General features: G+C 45.1%; 1 protein-coding gene and 1 pseudogene across 1 annotated transcript in view; one reads left to right on the top strand and one right to left on the bottom strand.

Moving 5' to 3' along the window:
* The window catches only part of VSIG10 (V-set and immunoglobulin domain containing 10), a 33,797-nt gene that overhangs the window by 360 nt on the left and 14,124 nt on the right, over positions 1–19,313 (top strand). The window contains exons 2-3 of the mRNA XM_065890515.1: positions 6,777–7,058; positions 18,306–18,608. Coding sequence (XP_065746587.1) covers positions 6,777–7,058; positions 18,306–18,608 — 585 coding nt within the window. The remainder of the gene's footprint in view (positions 1–6,776; positions 7,059–18,305; positions 18,609–19,313) is intronic.
* On the bottom strand, positions 4,082–4,344 carry LOC136133107 (small ribosomal subunit protein eS27-like; annotated as a pseudogene).

The raw sequence follows: 19,313 nt of genomic DNA, 5'->3' as shown, positions 1-19,313 counted from the left end.
GAAGATGGGAGTTTTGAAGATGGGAAAATTGAAGAGGCGTAAAATATTTATTTTTATTTTTTTTAAGCGTCGGATGTAAATTCGCGTTCTGGTTTTACGTGCTGCGATGGTTCTCAATCTCGAGTCTCCTTTATTTTCCTCTCCTCCCTCTGCCCAAGGTTGAGCTTGCACCTGTAACCTGTGGGTTTCCCTACACACTCCTGCAAGCCGACCTGTGTGGACTGTCGCAAAGTTGTGCTTTTCTCCTTCACTTAAATAACAAAACAAAGCAAAACTTTTACTTTGAAATAATTTCAGACTTACAGAAAACTTCCCCTACACTTGACATTGCCTCTTACACTTGACATGGTTGGCGAAAGGTCTTAAATGGTTCATCTCTGCTCTGCCTTGCAACAATAAGGAATAGAGGGTTGCTTACAAAAACATATAGAATTTTAAAAAGATTGAAAAATTACTTTTGAATTTAATTCACCAGCGAATGCATGTGAGAGGACTCGGGTTGAGGGAAAGGAGATGCAGTTTCCCAGAATACTTGCAGAGTCCTATTTTCAGGGTTACCCAGTCCAGCACACCCAGCTGATCTCTTGTAGGTTCCTAGAGGAATTGCCCGCCCTACCCCGAGCTTCCTAGCAGCAAGTGCCAAAACTTCCTAATTGTGAGGCTCTCCCATGTTTTTATTTTGCTTTGTTTTTAGCAATTATTTAAAAATAGTAAAATTTCTCATGAGCTAGATTTCTCGTTTAAATGGAAAACTCTGAGGATCTGGCAGCACATGGCCTGCTTTCCCACGTGGAACTGAGCAGTGGTTACCCATTTTCATCTAGGGCAGGTGACTGCAAATTGGTTCCCCCTCTCCCTGCTGCAGTACTTACCCCTGGCCCACTACAGCCATGGACATGACCTGCTGGCCCCTCCAGGCATATACTTAGTGGTCACTGTGCTGTGAGGAGGAGAAGCGGACGCACGGCCTCCAACTGGCCGACCCTGAAAGTTAAAGGTGATTGTGTATTCCCTTTTCCCCAGCTGTGTGCAGCGTTTACCGCACTGTGAATATCAAGGGCCTCGGGACATCAGAACCCTGAGCTGAAATCTGTACTGGAATGAACTGGCTGCAGCTCACCTCGCAGGGAGACTTCCTCCACTGCCATGCCCAGTTATTTTGATGCCCAGGCCAAGTTCACCTTTGTGTACAGTGCCAGGAGGCTTGCCTTGCTTGATGTATTTTTGGTTTTTTATTTTATATTTTAAACTTTTATATTTTTTATTTTTATTGGAGTATAGTTGCTTTACAATGTTGTGTTAGTTTCTGCTGTACAGCAAAGTGAATCAGCTATAAGTATACACGTATCCACTCTTTTTTAGATTTCCTTCCCGTTTAGGTCACCACAGATCATTGAGTAGAGATCCCTGTACTATACCTTTGTATTTTTTTTCTTTGTTTTTCAAGTCGGAAGTTGTCTGGGGGGAAAATATTGTCTTTCTCCTGTCATTTAACTCTGGACAATGTTCATGCCCCCCACTGTCACCTCAGGTTGTAAACCTGGAGTCATTCCTGGGGAAAGGTTGGTAGGAAAAAAAAATAAATGTTTGGGTACAATGTCAACTCTGTAAATGATAATATGAAGGCAGCGCTGGGAAATGGTTGTTTCTGTTGCCCCTTCCTTTAGTCCGTATTCTGAATTTAAGGTTGGGGGACCTTCGGGGACCCTCTGGACAACTGGTGGACGACTTCTAGTAACACAAACTGTTACTGTGTCTTATTGTCTCACCCTTCTGGTTGGGAGACCAGAGTAAATTCCTGTGACCTGGAGCATTGAAGACCTGAATAGCAGTCCCAGCTCTCACAATGGCTTGTGTGGGACCTTAAGTAAATCACTTAATCTTTCTGAACCTCAATTTTCTCAACTGTAAAATGAGGGGGTTTAGGATGATCAATCATGGAACTAGTGCACCCTCAGGGACCACTCATTCCTTGTCCATGTCAGACATCACTAATTGATGACTGTAATTCTTCTCCACTGAGCCCTGACTTGGCCTGCCCTCACCGTTAACCCAGCCCTCAGGACTGAAGGATCTCTAAGGTCACTTTCAGTGGTTAAAAAGAATGGAGTGAGCAAAGCCAGGAGAAGTGAAATGCCTTAAAATGGTGTATTTTGTGGTTATGTCATTCTACTCCTTGGAGGAGAAGACAGTGTTAGCTCAAGTTCCAAGACTAAAGTTTCGCCAGGGCTTTTGCCAAGGAGCCGGGGAAGGGGCAGGTCTGCAGATCTCGTGAACACACGTTGCATCTGTAATTCTCCCGTACTTCTCTACTCAGTGGGTATTGCCACTGAGAACTTGGGTCCCCAGGCCTAATTGTTTGAAAATAATTCTCACTTGCTTTTTAAAGTGATTGTTCAGAAGCGTTTCTTGCTGTTTCAGAATCTCTAGCATTAGGTGACATTTTCTGCCTTCCAGCAAGTGGCTTAGAATTTTTTTTTTCCATCTTGCCCTGGCTTTGGGGAATGGTGTGGCCAAAATGGGGAAAAAGTCAGAACGTCCTGTGGCTCCAGGCCGACTGATCTTTCAGAGGGAGCCCCTTCCAGCCAGACAAAAGGCCAAATACAGATAACTGTTACTCTTTCTTTTATGAAAGGGAAGGTATTCCAAAGGCAGGTAGTAGTTAATTTTTTTATAACAACCTAATTGAGATATAATTTACATACCATACACTTCACCCTTTTAAACTGTACAATTCAGTGGTGTTTAGTATATTCACAAGATTATGTAACCATTACCACTAATTCCAGAACACTAATTCATCACTGCAAAGAGAAGCCCACTACTTAAGTATTAAACAGTCACTCGTCACTACCTGCCCCCATCCCCAGACAAGCCACTTCCCCAGCTCTAGACAATAGCTAATCTACTTTCTATCTCCATAGATTTGCCTATTTGGACATTTCATATAAGTGGAATCACACAATATGTTGTCTTTTATGACTGCCTTCTTTCACTTAGCATAGTGTTTTCAAGATTCATCCATGCTGTAGCACTCGGCCTTTTTATAGCCTAATAATATTCCCGTTGTATGGATATACCACATTTTATTTATCCATTCATCAGTTGATGGGCATTTGGGTTGTTTCCACCTTTTGGCTGTTATGAATAACTGTGAGCATGCATGTACAAGTTTTTGTGTAGATATGTTTTCATTTCTCTTGGATATACACCTAGGAGTGGAATTGCTGAGTCATATGATAATTTTAACCTTGTGAGGAAATGCCAAACTCTTTACCAGTGTAGCTGCACCATTTAAAAATCCTATTAACAATGTATAATGGTTCCAGTTTCTCCACATCTTTGTCAACACTTGTTATTGTCATTGATTTTAGCCATTCTAGTGGGTGTGAAGTGTTAGGTATCTTACCATGGTTTTTTTTTTTTTTTTTTTGCTGTACGTGGGCCCCTCACCGCCGTGGCCTCTCCCGCTGCGGAGCACAGGCTCTGGACGCACAGGCCCAGCGGCCATGGCTCATGGGCCCAGCCACTCCACAGCATGTGGGATCTTCCCAGACCAGGGCACGAACCCCTGTCCCCTGCATCTGCAGGGGGACTCTCAACCACTGCGCCACCAGGGAAGCCCTTTACTGTGGTTTTGATTTGCCTTTCTCTAGTGACTAATGATGAGCATCTTTTCATGTGCTTATTGACCTTTTGTCTATCTTTTAGAGAAATGTCTATTCAAATCCTTTGCCCATTTTTAAAATGTATTATTTGTCTTCTTCTTGTTGAGTTGTGAGAGTTCTTTATATATTCTGGATACAAATCCCTTCTCAGATGTGATTTGCAAATATTTTCTGCCAGTCTGTGGGTTATCTTTTCACTTTTTTTTTTTTTGTATCCAAACTGTGTTTATTGGGATGGTTTCCCATTCATCTTGATTCAGGGTGCTTTTCTTTTTTTTTAATTAATTAATTTATTTTTAACATCTTTATTGGAGTATAATTGCTTTACAATGGTGTGTTAGTTTCTGCTTTATAACAAAGTGAATCAGCTATACATATACATATATCCCTATATCTCCTCCCTCAGGGCGCTTTTAATACTGCTTCCGTCTAAAGGAGCATCCTTCTGTAAGCCTTGCTTTTCCTCCTGTAGGCTGGCAGAGGACAGTGGAGCAGCCAACACACAAAACTACTGTCTGTGCATATGGCTAAAGATGGTGGTGATTTTATAGCATCCTGGACATTTCACGTCCATGAAATAGGAACTGGGGCTCTGCACCAGGCGCTTCTTCTTGTGTTTCTTCTTCTCCTCTTCCAGAGAGGGATGAAGGAGATCCTTTGCGAGAAGCATGTTTTCATGGGTAGATCGTCACCGCTGGAAAGGTCTTTTCACTTTCTTGGTGGTGTCCTTTGCAGCACAAAAGTTTTAATTTTGATGAAGTCCAGTTGATCTATTTTTCTTTTGTCACTTTACTTTTGGTATCATATCTAAGAAAACATCGCTTAACCCAAAATCACAAAGATTTATTCTTTTGGGTTTTTTTCCTAAGAATTTTATAGTTTTAGCTCTTACATATAGATCTATGGTCTATTTTTAGTTAATTTTTTTTTTTTTTGACCTTGCCACTCGGCTTGTGGGATCTTAGTTCCCTGACCAGGGACTGAACCTGGGCCATGGCAGTGAAAGCGCTGAGTCCTAACCACTGGACCGCCAGGGGACTCCTGATTTTGAGTTAATTTTTGTATATGATGTGAGGTAAGGGATCCAACTTCATTCTTTTGCATATGGAAATCTGATTGTCCCAATACCACTGTTGAAGGCAGTTTATTTTGTAATGAAATATCATCTTTCACAAAACCCCAATATATTCACATACTTTGAAAACTTCTGATGTGGTGGGAAAAGAACTGAATGGAGAAATCTAGACTCTAGTTGCATGCTGCTCCCGTCTCATTGTAGGACTTTGGGCCAGCCCACTTCCCTTCTTTGCATCACACGTCTCTCATCTATTGAATGTGACAGCATGAGTAAGAGACCTTGTATTTGGGCACTGATTGTGGAGGGGGCTGGAAAATTGTGACACTTCTCAGCAAAACTGGCTGCATTCGCTTCTGTTTACCTGGTGGCAGTCTTATGCCAAATCAATTGCCTTAGCATTTGTCAGTCTTTTTTTTTTTTAATTTTTAAAAAACGTTTATTCAGTTGTGCCAGATCTTAGTTGCAGCACATGGGATCTTTTAGTTGTGGAATGTAGGATCTAGTTCCCTGATCAGGGATCAAACCCAGGCTCCCTGCACTGGGAGCGGGAGTCTTAACTGCTGGACCACCAGGGAAGTCCCAGCATTTGTCAGTCTTGAATGAGCATCAGAATCACCTGGAGGGCTTGTTAAAGTGCAAAGTTCTACCTTCCACCCCACACCCCTGGTTTGTTTCTGATTTAGATGTTCTGGGTGGGACCTGATAATCTGCATTTCTAACAGTGCTGCTGCTGATCTGGGCTTTTCCTTCTGCCTGGGAACCCCAGCTTCACCTTCACCTGGCTAATTCTTTCCTGTCCATCAGATCTCAGTATGGCTTCCTGGAGGAAGCTTCCTTGACAAAAACCACAGCTGGACTTAGGAGCCCCTTCTCTGAGCCACTGTTGTGTTATTTATCACACTGCATTGTAATTGCCAATTTATTGTCTGTTTTCTCCACTAGACTGTGAGATCCTGGTGGTCTCTGTTTTGCCCACCATTAGCTCCCCAGTGCCTGGCACAGAGCATGCCCCAAAGTCCTCACCGTGAGCTTGTTCTTGCCTGGAGCTGCTGAGAGGTCTTGCACTGGACTCGAGATGGAGAGAGACAGAGTGAGCAGCAGGAAAGAGGGAACAAAGCCAAAGCCCTCTTCCTTCCCCTCTTCTGGATTGCTAGGCAAATAAAACCACTGGGGTCCTGTATCAGTTATTTATTACCACAGCAATGCTGCATAACAAACAATGACAAAATGGCAATAAGTGCTTATTGCTCAAGGGTCTGGCATGGTTGGTCAGTTGGCTCTGCTGCTCTTGCCTGGGCTCACTCACATGTCTGGGCGTCCACTGAGTGGCTGAAGACTGATCTAGAATGGCCACAGCTGGGAGGATTGAGACAACTGGGGACTGCACCATATAGTTGTCATCCTCTCCCTGGCACATAAGCTAGGCATGTCCTTCTCAGGGTGGTGGCGGAAGGTGAGCGTGAGCAAGCCCAATTACACCAGTGCTTTGTAAGCCTCTGCTTGAACCGCATTTACTAACACCCCTTTGACCAGAGCAAGTCACGTGGCCCTGCCAGAGTCAGAGTGGGAGGGTGCCACAGAGTGACATTGTGCAGGGCATGGATAGTGGGGGAGGGGGTTATTAGGGCTGTTTGCAACTGTGATTCACCACAAGTTCATTACTGTCAGGTACCGGCCAATTATCCCGACAGGGTGGGGCTCTGTGTGTTATTGCATCTCAAAAACACATGCCTGGTTTTAAAAAAATCTTAGTGCAGAGGGACTGTGCAAAAAGGGAGTTCAAGAAAGGTGGGGCTTAACTGGTGGTGCAGTGGTTGAGAGTCCGCCTGCCGGTGCAGGGGACACGGGTTCGTGCCCCGGTCCAGGGAGATCCCACATGCCGCAGAGCGGCTGGGCCCGTGAGCCATGGCCGCTGAGCCTGCGCGTCCGGAGCATGTGCTCCGCAACGGGAGAGGCCACAACAGTGAGAGGCCCGCGTACCGCAAAAAAAAAAAAAAAAGGTGGTAACAGCCTGACCTTTCCTCACTCAGGACTGGAGGCTGTCGTCATTGGAGAAGTTCACGAGAATATCACGCTGCGCTGTGGCAACATCTTGGGACCGAGGGGCCTCATAACCTGGTACCGCAATGACTCGGAGCCTGTCTTCCTCCTGTCCTCCAATTCCAGCCTCCCGCCAGCCCAACCACGCTTCTCTCTGGTGAATGCCAGCTCCCTGCACATGGAGGCGCTGAGCCTGCAGGATGAAGGGAACTACACCTGCTGGGAGGTCCTGAACGAGACTCGGTGGTTCCAGGTGTGGCTGCAGGTGGCCAGTAAGTGGCGGGTGGGGACTGAGACTGGCTGGCGTGGCGCTCAGAGCCTGGGACCCGAGGAGGCCTTTGGAGTCAATGGCCTGGGTTTCATTCTGGGCTCTGCTACCTGCAAGCTAAATGACCTCTCATACCTGTTATTTCCTCATCAGTATAGTGGAGATAAAAGGGATTCTTGCCTCATAGAATTGCTGTGAGGAATAGATCCCAGTTTATCTATATACAGTGCTGTAAATGGCCCCTGGCATACTAGTTAGCTTGTTAATATCATCCTCGCTATCAATCTCATTTTATTATACAACAAAGTCAGAGTATAACATAATCAAGTCAGACTGACTGAGTTCCGATCCTAAGGCTAGGTCACCTTGAGTAAGTAAGTAGCTTAATAACTCTGTTTTTCAGTAGCTTTGGTTTTTCTTATTTGTTAATTGGGGACAATGCATTGCATACCTTATCAGGTATATGCTCTTATGCTGTAGCGCTAAATGCAGGGCTTGGTATGAGCTACTGTTACTACTGTCTTTCCTAAATCAGTCTATCATGTCTGTCGATATATATGCATGAATTTAGAGCAAGGGTTGGCAAATCGTAACCTGTGGACCATTTCTAGCCTGTTGCTATTTTTGTATGGCCTGCAAGTGACAAATTTTTTTTTACATTTTTAACGGTTGAAAAAAATCAAAAGAAGAATGATATTTGTGACATGTGAAAATTATATGAAATTCACATTTCGGTGTCCATAAATAAGGTCTTATTTGAACACAGCAACACTCATTCATTCCCATGTTATCTCTGACTGCCTTTAGTGCTACAACCTCAGAGCTGAGTGGCTGTGACACTGATTGTATGTCCTGCAGGGCCTAAAATATTTACTCTCTGATCCCTACAGAAAATTTTATTGGTCACTGGTTTAGAGGGATATCCACATTCTATACCCAGGGTGTGTCATTGAGTAGAAATACCCATGTGATCACTATTGCTCCCTGATTTTCTCATTTATAAATTATTTACTCATTCCTTTAGTCAATATGTATTTATTGAGAGCCCAATGCCAGGCACTATTCTAGGCACTGGGCCACAAGAATGGACAGGTCAGAGAAGGTCTCTACCCGTGTGGAGCTGACATCCTAGTAGGAGAAGACAGACAATAAGCAGGTAAGCAAATGCATCAGGCAGTTTCAGAGTGACAGGTGCTGTGCAGAGAATTGAGATGGGGTGATGCGATCAGATCCTCTGAAACACTTTACATTGGTGGGTCAGAGAGGAGCTTTTGGAAAGAGTGACATTGAAGCTGAATGATATGTAGGAGCCAGTCACATGAAGATAAGAGAGAGGGATCCAGGCAGAAATTGGACTAGTGCAAGATGGGTTGAACATGGTGCGTGTGTGGATGAGGAGAAGGCTGGTGTGGTGGGAACCCTGGGTGTGAGAGGGCAGGACATGTGAGACATGGAAGGCAGGGCCAGACCATGTGGGGCCGGGTAGGACTGGTGTTATGGGTTGAATTGTGTCCCCCAGACAGATAGGTTGAAATCCTAACCCTCGATACCTGTGAACGTAACCTTATTTGGAAATAGGGTCTTTGCAGATATAATCAACTTAAGATGAGGTCATTAGGGTGGGCACTAATTAAAATTGACTGGTATCCTTATAAGAAGAGGAAAATGCATGCAAAGACAGAGACACAGGGAGAATGTCGTACTGTGGCAGAAGCAGAGATTGGAGTAATGTAGCTGCAAGCAAAGGAATGCCAAAGATGGACGGCCATAACCAGCAGCCAGGGAAGAGACAAGGAAGGGTTCTCTCCTAGAGCCTTCGGAGGAGTACAGCCCTCCTAGCACCTGATTTCATACTTCTGGCCTCCAGAACAGTGGTAGAATCAATTTCTGTTGTTTTAAGCCATCTGGTTTGACTTACTTTGTTAAGGCAGCCCCAGGACACTAATACACCTGGTCAAAAATTGGGATTTTATTCTGGGTGCAGGAGGAACTCCTGGAGCTGTAAGCAAGCAGGGATGTGGTATCATTTGAATTACACGTGGAGAATGGATGTGTGCGGTCTCAAGAAAGGCTGGTAAAATAAGAAACAAGGAAACCAAAAGCAACTATACTCCAATAAAAATTAATTTTAAAAGAACTTAAAGAAACTAAAAACAAACAAACAAAAAACCACACAAGGAAGCCAATCGGCGCTGTAGGATATTAGTGGCCAGAGTCAGGGTAGCAGCACTGACCTTGGTGAAAATGTACAGGTTCAGAAAATATTTTGGAGGTACACCTGCAAGATTTGCTGGTGGATTAGAAGTGGAGGATGAAGGAAAGAGAGGCTTCAAGGACACGTCTAGATTTTTGGATGGTTTGTACGTTTTCCACCAGCTCTTAAGGCTTATGGAATTTGCGAATGCAGTGTTTTTGGGTCTGGAGATGCCATGGATGAATTGCTGAATGGCCAGGAATGAATGTGGGTGTATCAAAAAATGTCGCCCAATTTGGCCCAGTTCTAATTGGTTCTCACTGTGAGCCCATGGGCGGGTGCCAACAGGCCTCCCTCACTCCAGCTGTCAAACGGTAATTAATAATTCCTTCGGGAGAAGCCCTCCTGCAAGGCCACGAAGATGAGCCAGCTCTGCCTCTCTGCAGCCCTTCTAGTCTTCCTGGGCACCCTGGTGGCCAGCACCCCAGGGGGTGAAAACAGCAACCAGGCCCAGGCCCTGCACCCTGCCTTCTGCCTGGAGCCTCCCTACGTGGGTCCCTGGCAGGGCCCTGTTCATCGGGTACTTCTACAATGCGAAGTCCAGGCTCTGCGAGACCTTTGCTTACGGCAGGGGCAGAAGGAAGCAGAACAACTTCCTGGATAAGGAGGACTGCATCAGCACCTGTGGTGGCTGCAACAGGGCTCAGGAGAGCCGGGCAACTGTGCTCCCCTGAGATGGCAGTCTTAGGAGGCCCCAGGGCTGGGCTGCTGCTGCTTCTGAAAGATTTGAGCCTTCTCCTCTACTTCCTTCTCAAACCTACCTTCCTCAGCAGGACCCTGCCTCTTTCCTCACTGCATCCTCACCTTCATACCCCTCTCCACCATTACTGCACTCCTTGGAGGGGGCAGCGATGGAATTTCTGGCATCCAGTTCTGAGCGTCAGTGGTGGCAGAGATGTTTTTCAATAATGAACCCCCTTTCCCCATAAAAAAAAAAAAAATTCCTTCGGGAATTCCCTGGAGGTCCAGTGGTTAAGACTGTGCTCCCAACGCGTGGGGCACGGGTTCGATCCTTGGTCAGGGAACTAAGATCCCACGTGCTGCACGGTGCGGCCAAAAATAATAATAATTCCTTCATGTCAGTCTTGTCAATAAGTGTCTTTGCTTTTGACCTCAGAGGAGTAAGGTGGCATTACAACTTTTGGGGCTTTTTTTTTTATTATTATCACTCTCTGCGGTTTATTATGATTTTATCTGACACTGACTTATTAATCATTGGCTAAGTTTATTGGAGGTTGGATTAGATTCATTATTGCCCTGTAGGGAGATAAATGCAAGGTCTTCTTATGATGAAAGTGAATTTACATTAAAAAAATCACTAAACTCAAATGGTGTTTTGAGCTCCCTGAGTTACTGTGGTATGATTTGTGTTAAGGAAACTTCATCATTTGGAAACATAGGGGGTCCCTGACTGGTGTAGGGCTTGTTCGTGAAAACAGGACACAGGCTGTCTTAGTCAGTTTGGGCTGCTATAACAAAAGTAGCATGGTCTGGGTAGTTTAACAACAAACATTTATTCCTCACAGTTCTGGAGGCAGGGAAGTCCAAGATCAAGGTGCCGGCAGATGCAGTGTCTGGTGAGGGCCTGCTTTCTGGTTGGCAGATGTGTGTCTTCTCTCTTTGGTGGAGAACAGAGAGGGAGGAAGCAAGCTCTGTGGGGTCTCTCCTTATAAGGGCACTCATCCCATTCATGAGGGCTCTGCTCTCATGACCTAATCCCCTCCCGAAGGCCCCACCTCCAGATGCCATCACACTGGGGACAGGCTTCAGCATGTGAATTTTGGGGGATACAAACGTTCAGTCCATAGCACAGGTGTCCTCCGGTTTCACAGACACCAGGGCCCTCTGGAACGTCAGGCCTCGTCCCCATTCCACGAGAGACCCCGGGCCAACACCAGACCCTTCTGGGCACCAGGGAGCCCCTTCTTGCTCCTCAGACAGTGGCAGAAGGGGAGGCTTTGGCATCTCAGATTGGAATTCAGCCCTCATTTCTGCATGGAAGATTTAGGAAAATGGATTAGGCTTGACCCAACCACTACTTCCAGGAGGGTGGTGATGTTGCTGAGTGGCTGAGGGCATACGCTCTGAGGCCCAGCTGCCCGGGTTCAAACACAGGTCCTGCTGGCTGTTGTCTTTGTGACCTTGGGGAAGTCGCTTGAACTCCTCCAACCTTAGTTTTATCATCTGTGAATTCAGGGGTAATGGTGGAAGCTAGGCACAGATTCCCTGCACACATTCGTGAGATAAACACGCACAGACTTCAGCATAGAGTCGGGCACATGGTGTATGTGCACTTGGTCCATGTTACCTCCATCAGCTGATTAAGGAGGTGACGGGATTCTCGTGGGAAAAATGCATCTCAAGTTCCCATCCATGAGTACATCTGGGCTTTTCGAAGAAGACCTTCGTGCCTCTTGCTTTTCCCGTCTTTCTACTGACATGGTTGATAACTTAGTCTCTTAAGGAGAAAAGTTTGGAAATATTCTAACATGGCCTTGGAAGCTAGGGGAAAAAAATCTGAGATGTGGCAAGTTGTTATCTGTACGTGACTTTGTTTTCTTGTTTTGTTAAAAAATTTTTTTTTCTTCCAGCTTTATTGAGGTACGATTGACATGTGGCACTGTATAAGTTTAAGGTGTCCAGCATAATGACTTGCCTTACATACATCATGAAATGTTGACCGCAATAGGTTTAGTGAACATCCATTGCCTCATATAGATACACAATTAAACAGCAAACAGTTATTTCCTGTGATGAGAACTCTTAAGATTTACTCTCAACTTTTATATATGACATACAGCAGTGTTAATTATATTTATCATGTTGTACATTACATCCCTAGTACTTATTTATCTTATAACTGGAAGTTTCTACCTTCATCCAATTTCCCCTCCTACTCTTCACCTCTGATAACCACAAATCGAATCTCTTTTTCTGAGTCTTTTTGTTTGTTTGTTTCTGAAGTATAAGTGACCTATAGCATTGTTAGTTCCTGTTACACAACACAGTGATTTGGTATTTCTATACTTTTCAAAATGATCACCACAATAACTCTAGTTATGACCTGGCTCCATACAGAGATATTACATAATTATTGACTATATTCCCTCTACTGGACGTTTCATACCCATGACTCATTTATTTTGTAACCGAAAGTTTGTACCTCTTAATTTCCCTCACCTTCCTCCCCTCTGGCGACCACCTGTTTGTTCTCTGTATCTATGACTCTGTTTCTGTTTTATGTTTTTTCATTTGTTTTATTTTTTAGATCCCACATATAAGTGAAATCATACTCTACGACTTTCTCCATCTGACTTATTTCACTTAGCATAATATCCTCTAGGTCCTCCATATTGTCACAAATGGCAAGATTTCATTCTTTTTATGGCTGAATAGTATTCCATTGTATATATGTACCACATCTTCTTTATGCATTCATCCGTTGATGGACACTTAAGTTGCTTGCATATCTTGGCTATTGTAAATAATGCTGCAGTGAACATAAGGGTGCACATATCTTTTCTTTTTTCTTTTTTGGCCATGCCACATGGCATGTGGGATCTTAGTTCCCTGACCAGGGTTGGAACCCATGACCCCTGCAGTGGAAGCATGGGGTCTTAACCACTGGACCGCCAGGGAAGTCTCATATCTTTTCTAATTAGTGTTTTCATTTTCTTTGGATAGATACCCAGGAGTGGAATTGCTGGATTGTGTGATAGTTCTGTTTTTAATTTTTTGAGGAATCACCATACTGTTTTCCATAGTGGCTGCACCAGTTTACATTCCAGCACCAACAGTGCACAAGGGTTCCCTTTTCTCCACACCCTCTCCAACACTTGTCATTCGTTGTCTTCTTAGTAATAGCCATTCTGACAGGTGTGAGGTGGTATCTCACTGTGGTTTTGATTTGCATTTCCCTGGTGATCAGTGATGGTGAACATCTTTTCATGTGTCTGTTGGCCATCTGTATGTCTTCTTTGGAAAAATGTCTATTCAGTTTCCCTGCCCATTTTTTAATCTTTTTTATTATTTTGATATGGAGGTGTATGCATTAAAGACTTAAATGTGAGACCTGAAACCATAAAACTTCTAGAAGAAAACACAGGCAATATGCTCTTTGATATCGGCCTTAGTACTTGTTTTTTTTGGATATGTCTTCTTAGGCAAGGGAAACGAGCAAAAATAAACAAATGAGACTACATCAAACTAAAAAGCTTTTTGCACAGTGAAAGAAACTGTCAACAAAACAAAAAGGCCAATTACTGAATGGTAGAAGATAGCTGCATATGATATATCTGATAAGGGGTTAATATCCAAGATATACAAAGAACTGTAAGTGACCTTGAATGTATGAATGGACAGAGATGCTGCAGAAACATGAAGCTGGCTGTATGAGGGCCGGGAGCTTTCTCCCTCCTTACCACCTGGATCTCTGCTTATCCATCAGTGGGCATTTGGTGCCTCTGCCTTCTAGGGAGTGAGGTTTTCTATAGGCCTGGGGTGATACAACCTGTCTGGAATGGGCACTGCAATGTGACTTTGTTATTCATCTCAGGAGTAAGAACTCTGCACTGTTCCTTGTTAAGTTAATGATGCAGTTGAAGAGTCTTGCCATTGAGATTGGGACTGCTGCTCCTGAGGGTACAGAAATCCCTTAGTCCAGAGCAGTTCAGGATTGCCACAGCTGTTTATTTCACTGACTTACCTACCCATCCGCTCCTGCCTCCAAGTCAGGTGGATACGAGGTTAGAACCACTGTGTGTTTACCTGCAGAAAGCCTGGAGTGGGTGGAGTGGGTAGCACAGACCTTAACATATTCCAGTAGAATTTGTGCTTCTTTCAAGAGATGATCCCTTAGCCACTGGGGAGCTGAGTGGTACACAATGCCAGACTCTCCCTGTGTCTATTTTTCTCAGGCCCAGCAAGTGTTGAGGGAGCATTTGCGTTGGTTGGCACATGGGCAGTGAGGAAGCTGGTTTGTATCAACCTCCAAGAGCCCCTTTGGATTTGGGGTTTGGAGGATGGGAGTGCCCCTGTTTAGCTAGTGATGTGGCTGCCACTCCCGACTTCCAGGAGAGGGAGTCTCAGGAAAGCTAACTGGGCCCATCTGATTTGTACTCGTTCTGTGATGCTGATGGTGTCTCTGTACCCTATCACAACATAAGGTCCTGGGGAAAGGAGATGTTGGGCATACTGAAGAAAGACTGCTGGCCCCGTCAGAAGGCGGGATGAACTTTGCCCAAAGACTGATTAACCTGAGTCTTGCCAAGCTCATCTGAAGCAGAGATGTATGCTTGTAAGAGGCTGAGGACCTCTGGGTTTTGGTCTTCTGGACAGAATCAGTGGTCACTAGGGAGGTGGGGAGGCGATGGGGTTGTTATATTCACCTCTATGTTCCATCTCCTTTTTTTTTTTTTTTTTTTTTGTAATTTGGCTGTGCCACACAGCTTGGAGGATCTTAGTTCCCTGACCAGGGATTGAACCTGCACCCTCGGCAGTGAAAGCGCAGAGTCCTAACCACTGGACCACTAGGGAATTCCTTATGTTCCATCTCTAAGTGATATCAAAACACTCTGTAAGTGTCCCCAAGGATCTTGTCCCACTGTGGAACAACAGGTACACCCACCGTTTAGCAGAGGCTAGTCAGTACGTTCTTAGGTCATTTTCAAATAAAAATGCTGGTGTGAAGAATAAATGTAGGAAAATAACTTTTCGTCTCGTCAAAGAGCCCAAGATACGAAGATGGGAATCTCCTATTTTGTGGGTCCCTGAGATGTAAATTAACTCCTTGAGACACTTGACTGGCCAACCTATAGTTATGGTGGGGAAGGAAAGAAGTGAGTTCTGATGTCAAGAATGACTACAGAGAACAGGAAGGCAGCAGCAGTAGTGGATTATTGTAGAACAGGAATCAAACTTTTTCTGTAGAGGCCAGATGGTAAATATTCTAGTCTTTCTGAGTCAACAGGTAAAAACGAGGATATCATATAAGTACTTATATAACAAGAGAGAAAACAAATTTCCACATTTTTTTGGTTGACAAAATTCAAAATATAATAATAACTGAGTACTTTTTTTTTTTTTTTGGACACGCCACGAGGCTTGCAGGATCTTAGTTCCCCAACTAGGGATTGAACCCAGGCCACTGCAGTGAAAGCGCCGAGTCCTAACCAGTGGACTGCCAGGGAATTCCCATAACCTAGTACATTTTTTTGGTAGTGCAGGCCTACTAATGAGAAGAAAGGGATTCTTTGGGCGGGGGAGGGATAACGTTTCACTTAGTTGGGGTTCAAAGTTAGTGTTCTCTCTCATCAAATCGATTGTGGATGTTCATCTGTACATACAGTCTGAGCTTGTAGGCTGTACAAAAACAGACAGCGGGCCGTTGTTTGCCAATGTATGTTCTAGAATCAGTCTACGAGTATACTACTGTTAATAATGTCAGATAACATTCATAGAACATTGACCACATGTCAAACACCAGGCTAAGTGTTCTGCTTCTATTCTCTCATTGGATCCTTCAATAACCTGGTGATAGAAGTTACTCCTGTTCTTTTCATTTCATAGGAAGGACAGGAGGGTGAGAATAGGAGGGATGGACACTTGCTCAAGGTTGTCTGTCTAAAAGTGGCAGTAGAATTTACACCCAGGTCTGTCTGAATGCAGAGTCCAAGTTCATAACCACTAGGTAAGGCATCCATCCAAGAAACTGACATGACCAAGGCCTCCATAAGATGCTGAACCTTTGTAAACACGCTGTATTTTTATTTATTTGCTGTTTTATTTTTGTTTCCTCTCGTATCTGTCTGTCTCTCCGAGTGATTGCTACCATCACCCTGCAAGCAAAAAGGGCTGGTAGTTTCTGTTGAGGAATATCAGCGGGGTGGAGAGAGAGGTGGGAGGGATGGAAATGGGTACCGCCTTCTTTTTAGTCAGAGTAAGGGAAGAACCCCAGGGATTTAAGAAGATGGTGTCCGCTTTAATTAAGAAAGCAGGCTCAACCCAAAGGTTTATAAAAAAGCTGTAACCTTTGAACACTTCATTCAGAAGGCGCTTCAGGTTCTCTCATTTGATTTTTTTTCTTTTTAACCCTTCCGCCTACAGCGTTCTCATCCATTCCCTTTATCCAGACCCATGTTTTGCTCAGCATTGTGTTGGTCAAAAGCCCCTCCCAGGGAATTCCTTGGCGGTCCAGTGGTCAGGGCTCGGTGCTTTCACTGCCAAGGACGAGGGTTTGATACCTGGTTCTTGCAAGTCACGTGGCGCAGTCCAAAAAAAAAGCCCCGTCGCAGCCAGTTTCTGGGGCTCTCACTGTTCATGACAGGCCTCTGTGGCCCTCCAGACCACAATTTGGAAGACCCACGTGGTCCAATCTAACACAGTACCTTTGCTGGCCCAGGTGTGGCTACCAATACCACAGAGGTACCCTGTGCTCGGCTGGGTGCTCGCCAGCTGTGGGCACTCCCTAGGACCTGCTGGTCCACATACCTACCCAACTAGTCGGCAACGGGCAATGGGATATTTGCGCACCTCCCAAACTACAGTATCATTTTTTCCCCAGACGCTCTGTGGGAGGTGACATGATTCCAGCAAATCATTGCAACTCTTAGGAGCCAGCCCTGACTAGACAAGCATATTGTCAAGAGTATTTTCCTCAGAAACCCACAATTTCTGTCGTTATACAATGGCCCCAGAATAGGTGGAAGTAGCTTCTGTACTTTGAGGGGATCTGGCAAAGCCTTTCCTCCCCCTAATAATTTATCCCCTGGGCATATTTTTGTCCAGAATTCTTCAGTCATAGATTTATCCCTTTGGCCAAGCATTGCCCTTTCTGGACTCTTCTTAAGAGGAAGTCTCTGGTGGAGGCAACACACTACAGGACTTTAGTATATATAGGATCAAAGAGGATCTTAGATGCACTGGGTACCAATCGTGGGACGGCCTTTCTGGCACTGTTCTGAGTGCTGTATGATACTAATTCATTTAATTGTCATGACAACTCCATAAAGTGGGTTCTAGCATCACCCCCATTTTACAGATGAGGAAATGGAGGCTTAAGAGAAGTTAAATACTTTGCCCAAAGTCACACAGCTAGTAAGTGGAGTTAAAAATTGGGGCTGGAACCAATATTTCTTGTCTTTCAGTGTGAAATTGTGCCAGGGGTCCCCAAGACCACCCCCAGCTTCACTGATTCTCTAGGAGAACTCACAGGACAATGAGGACCACGCTCCCAAGAGTCCTCTCCCAGTGCAGTCACATGGGACACGCTTAATTCCTCCAGCAACAAGTTGTGGCAACACGTGTGGAATATCTACCAGGGACGCTCGTTAGAGACTCCAGCGCCCTAGGTTTTTACTGGGGCTTGTCACATAGGCATCCTCTGCCTAGCACATACCAAAATTCCAGACTCTCAGAAGGAAAGCAGGTGCTCAGCATAAGCCACACTGTTTGTACAAACAGTTTAGGCCTGGTGAACCCCACTCTTACCAGTTCTGGGAACGGTGGGAACCGCCCGGAAATCCAAGCTCCTAGTTGCCAGCCCAGGCCAACCTTGCATGCAGGCCTTTCTAAGGAAAGCACTCAGGCCTGCTACGTTAACTCTTTTTTTTTCTTTTGTGGGATCTTAGTTCCCCAACCAGGGATTGAACCCAGGCCCTTGGCAGTGAGAGTGCAGAATCCTAACCACTGGACCACCAGGGAAGTCCTGCTATATTAACTCTTTAAGGCACAGATATCCTTTCCACTCATCTGTGTTTTTGAAAAGGGGCGATTTGCATTTTCCGTCTTCTGTAAGGATTGATCCCCTCAGTAAATCTCACGGAATTGCTCAGGAGTAAATTAAAGCATGGCTAAGGGCACTTGGCAGTGTTTGTCACACAGTAAGTGGTTGATATTGTCATCCTCACTGGCTGCTTCCTGATTATCTCTGTGTCTCTTAGAGCTGGTAAGGGGCTCCAGTTAACTCTACGCCTTCCCCACCCGCTCTGTCGTTCCCAGGAGGCCCCTATCAGGTTGAGGTCAACATCTCCAGCACCGGCAGGCTCCCCAACGGCACGCTGTATGCGGCCAAGGGCTCCCGGGTGGATTTCTGCTGCAGCAGCAGCTCCTGGCCTCCGCCCATGGTTGAGTGGTGGTTCCGGGCCCCGGATTCTAGCACCGAGCCCTTCGGAAACAACCTGACGGCCAGCTGCTTCACGCTGTTACTGATGTCACAGAACCTCCAAGGGAACTACAGCTGTTTGGCCACAAACATGCTCGGCGGGAGACATCGAAAGGTGACCACCGAGCTCCTGGTCTACTGTGCGTAAGAAGTGCTCCCCTCCCCCACTCCTTCACCTTGACCCTTCGTGAACTGTGTGTTCGTGCCTCCCCTTTGTATACAAAGACTTACCTGATGCACAGGTTCTGACATGCTTCTGCAGCTCCCTCGACACACACGTACACGTGTCAAAGAGAGTGTTGCCTCTTCTGGAAGCTCACTGCTAACTAGGAGTACAGGAGAGTCCCTGTGAGTCATAGAGGGGAATTAATGCCAGGTCTAAAGTTTTTTTTTAATTGAGGTGAAAGTATATAACATAACATTAACCGTTTGAAGATGTACAGTTCAGTGGCATTGAGTCTATCCACAGTGTTGTGCAACCATCACGTTTATCTAGTTCCAAAACATTTTCATCACCCCAAATTGGAAACCCCATATCCGTGAAGCAGTCACTCCCATACCCTCTTCCCCCAGCCCCTGGCAACCACCAGTCTATGTTCTATCTCTATGGATTTGCCTATTCTGGACATATCATATCAATGGAATCATACCCCATATGACCTTTGGGGACTGGCATCTTTCCCTTAGCATCATGTTTTCAAGGTTCATCTTGTTGTAGCTTGTGTCAGTACTTGCTTTCATTTCTTGGCCTAAGAGTATCTATTGTATGGTTCTACCACAATTTGTTTATCTATTCATCTGCTGTCACGCTCTCCATGAACACAGGCCCTCTAGCGCTGTTAAGA

Source organism: Phocoena phocoena, chromosome 13, assembly GCF_963924675.1.
Source record: "Phocoena phocoena chromosome 13, mPhoPho1.1, whole genome shotgun sequence".
NCBI classification, from domain to species: domain Eukaryota; kingdom Metazoa; phylum Chordata; class Mammalia; order Artiodactyla; family Phocoenidae; genus Phocoena; species Phocoena phocoena.
The sequence above is the reverse complement of the archived record's forward strand: the minus strand, read 5'-3'. Positions and strand labels throughout refer to the sequence as shown.